The 4,633-nt window shown below is 43.5% G+C and overlaps 1 protein-coding gene across 1 annotated transcript in view; it reads left to right on the top strand.

The window, feature by feature from the left end:
• Positions 1-4,633, top strand: part of KLHL3 (kelch like family member 3) — a 164,462-nt gene that overhangs the window by 67,517 nt on the left and 92,312 nt on the right. Inside the window, exon 5 of the mRNA XM_007938933.2 lies at positions 2,117-2,226. Coding sequence (XP_007937124.1) covers positions 2,117-2,226 — 110 coding nt within the window. The remainder of the gene's footprint in view (positions 1-2,116; positions 2,227-4,633) is intronic.

The raw sequence follows: 4,633 nt of genomic DNA, 5'->3' as shown, positions 1-4,633 counted from the left end.
GTGGCTGGTGGGTTTGAACCGCCAGCCTTCTGGTGAGCAGTCAAGTGCCTTAGGCACTATGCTACCAGAGATCCTACTACTACCTAAAATATTTCCTTAGTTAGGAAGTTCTTCTGAATGCTCAACTTAAATCCCTCTAGCCTTAGGCACAGGTTTTTTTTTTCCCCCTGTTGACATATATGGGAGCAAAGACCCGTTTTTATTCTGCTGACTTCAAGATAATTACTTCCTTTCAACTAAGATCTAATGTTTACATTTGTCTTTTTATGTACAAATTTTCTGGTATAGTTGGCTCAGTCTCTGTTAAAGTAAGTGAGGGTTGATGGGCAAACTTTAATTGTGACCACAATGACATCCTTAGGTTGGTGGAGAACAAGTGAGGAGCGTTTTTGTCCAGTGAAAGATGGTTTATAACATGATCTTTGAGAGTAAACCATTAACATCTGGGAAACTTGATGAAGGAAAGATATATGGGAATTGTTTACGCTATCTTTGCAACTTCCCTTTAAATCTGAGATTATTTCAAAATAAAAAGTTAAAAATTATTTTTATAAGAAATGATTTAAATCTTAAGTTCTTAATTTTGTTTGTTTGGTTTTTAAGAAGTTGATGAGTGGGAGTGAAGGGCTTACTATGTTCTGATCTTCCTTTTTATCATGCAATTGTAGCAGAGTGGGTGTTTCAGCAATCTCCCAGGGCTGGAAGCGCCCTGGGTCTCACTTGAGAGGCCACCAGACCAATGATGGGTAACCCTCCGTGGGAAGTGGAAGATATGGTCCCTTAGCATTGTCAAAAGACTACCAGGCCAGGGAGGGGTCTTGAAAGAAGAAAGTGGAGAGATCTACAACCTGGAGGGTAAAGGACCCAGATGTTCCGTGGATGATAAGGCAGGGCTGTGAGAAAACTGAGACAGGAGCAAGGCCTGGGGCAGATGAAGAAGGTCCCGTGATCTCCAGAACATGCTGCCTCATGAATTGTCAGCCTTGGAATAGCTTGCAGAACACTTCCAAAGATCCTTTCTCATCAGAGCGTGGGAGAGAGACAAGGTTGGTGGTATTGCTCCTATTTTATAGAAGGAGATAGTGAAGTGCTGGGACGTGATGCAATTGGCTCAAGAACATGGCTTGGAAATGGCAAAGTCAGGATTTGAATCCAGGCCCCTTCTTTCTCAAGGTGGATGTACTTTTACTGACCTTTCACAGTTGTGATCCAAGCAAGTATTAGGGTAGAAATTGTGTGAACCTCTGACCTGTGTTCAGCAGTCGCCTGAGGTGGGTTTACTCTTATTCTAAAAAAACAATTGCCATTGAGTCAATTGTGACTCATGGTGATCCCATGCGGCAGAACTGTGCTTCGTAAGGTTTTCGATGGCTGAGTTTTCAGAAGTGGACTGCCAGGGCTTTCTTCCCAAGCACCTCTGGAGTACTTGAATTTTTAACCTTTTGGTTAGCAGCTGAGCTCATTAAGTATTTGTACCATGCAGGGACTCTAGTCTTGTTTTAGCTTTCCCCAAATTCACCATCTTGTAGCCTCCTCAGGCCTGGCTGCTGTGTTCCCAGCAGTGGTGGGATACCTGGGCTGATGCTTGGTTGGCCCACCTTGTGAACAAGAGACTTGCTATATTAGGCTTGACTTTGGACAAGAAAGGACAATTCTGTCTTCCATCCTTCTAATGTTGACTTCCTACCCAGCGTCTTCCCCAGAGACTTCCGGCCACACAGCAGTTCTGACCCACTTCTCCTTGGCTGTGCTGCAGGGGGCACCATCCACAGCGCTATCAGCTCATGCCTGAGGGGAAATGAGTTCAATTAAGTAGGCAGGTCCCAGTGAGGCTTTTCTGCAATGCCATTATTAATCTCATGGAGCATAGAGAAAATATAGCCTTGGTTCTCTGTGCCCCATTTTCATCTGTGTTGATGTTCAAGACGGAGGATCACAGAAGGGCGATGCCTTCACTGCTTTTCTCCCTTCAGCCAGGATGCATGCTCGCACACCATCTGTCTCTGTCTCTACCAGGATCCCACTCTGAATCCCACAGATTGTCATGGCAGTGGTTCATGGAAGAGCAGGAGTGTGTTATAACTTTGTTTTCTTAACTTCTGCTTTTTTGGAACAGAGCAGCACTTTCCAGAGGTGATGCTGGGGGAAGAATTTCTTAGCCTGAGCCTGGACCAAGTGTGCAGCTTGATATCCAGTGACAAGCTAACTGTTTCTTCAGAAGAGAAGGTAGGGCTGGCCCTCAGTGTTGAAACCTGTTCTCCTTTTTGAAGATTATTTCTTCTCTCTTTAAACTAAAAGCAATGCCTTCTGGACTGTGACCACTACATTTGCTTTCCGGATTCCTTAAAGAAAAAAAATAACGGTGGTGATGATGATGGCAACGAAGCTGCCTCCTGAACATTTACAGTTTGCCAACAACTATTCAGAGTCCTTTAAGTTCTTCATTTCCTTTAACTTTCCCCACAGCCCTGTGAAGCAGGCATAGCTATTGTCCCCATATTACAGATGAAGAACCGGAAACTCAGAGGAGTTAGTTAAGTTGCCTGAGGTCACTCAGCTGATTACTGGCAGAGCAGGGGTCTCTCACCAAGTCTTAACCTGCATGGCCTGTTGTGAGTATCATCAAGCATTTGAGCCAGAGTGGGCCTTTTGAGAATATCTGTTCCAATCCCCTCATTTTACTGATGGGGAAACTGAGGCTCAGAGAGGGTGTAGTAACTGCTGAGGGTTATACAGTCAGTGGCCAAGCCAGGGCTAGAACCCAAGTCTCCTGACACTCAGTCTCCTAACGCACCAGACATATCCCTCTTCCTTTGTGCTGGAAGCCAGACTTCTTCCCACTACTTTAGCTGATCTGTGACTTGATATGTGTTACCTCCACACCTTCCTTCTCATAGTACCCTCTGCTTAGATTCTTCTCCCCTCCCATCTTCAACTATTGAATTCCAAACAGTTCAGATTCCCCTTCTACCAGGAAGAATTTATTTACTCTTGGAGATTTAATCTAGTGAAAATAACAAGTTTTGGTGCTGGCCAGTAAGATCTAAACATCATCTCTAATATTTATAAATTAGTAATGTGGCCATGGGCAAGGTACTTTCCCTCTCTGTTTCCTCATTGGTAGAGTGTAAATAATAGAACACATTTCACAGGGTAGTTATTGGGATTAAATGGGATAGCATATGTAAAATGCCTAGTGTAGTAGTTGGTACCTAGTAGGCACTCAATCATTGTTGTTGTTATGTGCCTTGGAGTTGAACCCAACTCATAGTGACCCCTCCTTGGGTTTCTGATGTGATATCACTACGGAAGTAGATTGCCCAACCTTCCTTCTGAGGAGTGGCTGGTGGGTTTGAACCACCAGCCTTCTGGTTAGCAGTCAAGTGCCTTAGGCACTATGCTACCAGAGCTCCTCAATCATTGTTAACAGGTTGTTATTGACCCTGTGTCTGGAATTAATTCCTTCCCTCTGTGTTCTAGGATTTTGTTGTTATTAGATACTGTGGAGTCGATTTTTGACTCATAGTGATCCAATGTGACAGAGTAGAACTGACCCACAGGGTTTTCTTGGCTGTAATCTTTATGGACACAGATCACCAGGTCTTTCTCCCATTGAGCCAGTGTGTGGTTTTGAACCACTAACCTTTCTGTTAGCAGCTGAGTGCTTGACCATTGCACCACCAGAATTCCTTATCCCAAAGTAACACCTTGTTCAGCTTTTTATTGTAGTTAGTTCTGAGTTACTCTTACCTCCCCTACTCAAATGTGAATACCTTGATGGTAGGTACCATATCTTATTTGTGTCTGTATCTGCAGACATGTTCAATGAATGCTTCTTTTCTTTCTTTTTAAATTTTTATTGTGATTTGGGTGAAAATTTACAGAGCTAATTCATTTTCCATACAGAAATTTACAGATTTTGTTTCATGACAATGACTATAATCCCCACAATGTAGCAGCTCTTTTCCTACTTCCTCCCTGTAGTTTCTTCTTCCTATGCCTTTCTTTCCTATGCATTCCTGCCCCCTGAAATATCCCCCTGTGCAAATACTGCCCTTCTGTTCTCCCATGATTGATTGTTCTAAGGAGTGTATCTACCTGGTGTAAATGTTTACCCTATGTGCCTGTCTGTTGTTTGGCTGGAAGCCACAGGAGTTCAATTCCAGGCCTCAAGGGTAACTAGGGACCATAGTCCTGGGGGTTTCACAAGGCTCTGTCAAGACCAGTAAACCTGGTCTTTTCATGATTTTAAAGTTTTTATTATTAATATTATGATTTGGGTGAAAGTTTACAGAGCAAATTCACTTTCCATGCAGCAACTCGCATACACTTTGTCTCATGGCATTAACTACAGTTCACTACAATGCAACAGTTCCCCTCCCACTTTCTCCCCATAATTACCTCTTCCCTGTGTCCTTCCCTCCATGCACTCCTGTCCCCTGAGCTGTCTTCCTGTACATACACAGCCCTTCTATTCTATTCTCTCATGATTGTTTTCTTCAAGGAGTATATCTCCCTAATGTAAATGTTCTTCTCATAAGCCTGTCTTTTGTTTTGGCTGGAGGCCACAGGAGTGGGTTCAATTCCAGACCTAAAGGGCAGTGAGGGGCCATAGTCTCAGGGATTCCATCAG

This window comes from Orycteropus afer, unplaced genomic scaffold (assembly GCF_000298275.1).
Source record: "Orycteropus afer afer isolate SDZICR_OR568_19922 unplaced genomic scaffold, OryAfe1.0 scaffold00056, whole genome shotgun sequence".
Classification (NCBI taxonomy): domain Eukaryota; kingdom Metazoa; phylum Chordata; class Mammalia; order Tubulidentata; family Orycteropodidae; genus Orycteropus; species Orycteropus afer.
Note: the sequence above shows the minus strand (reverse complement) of the source record. Positions and strands in the feature narration are given on the sequence as shown.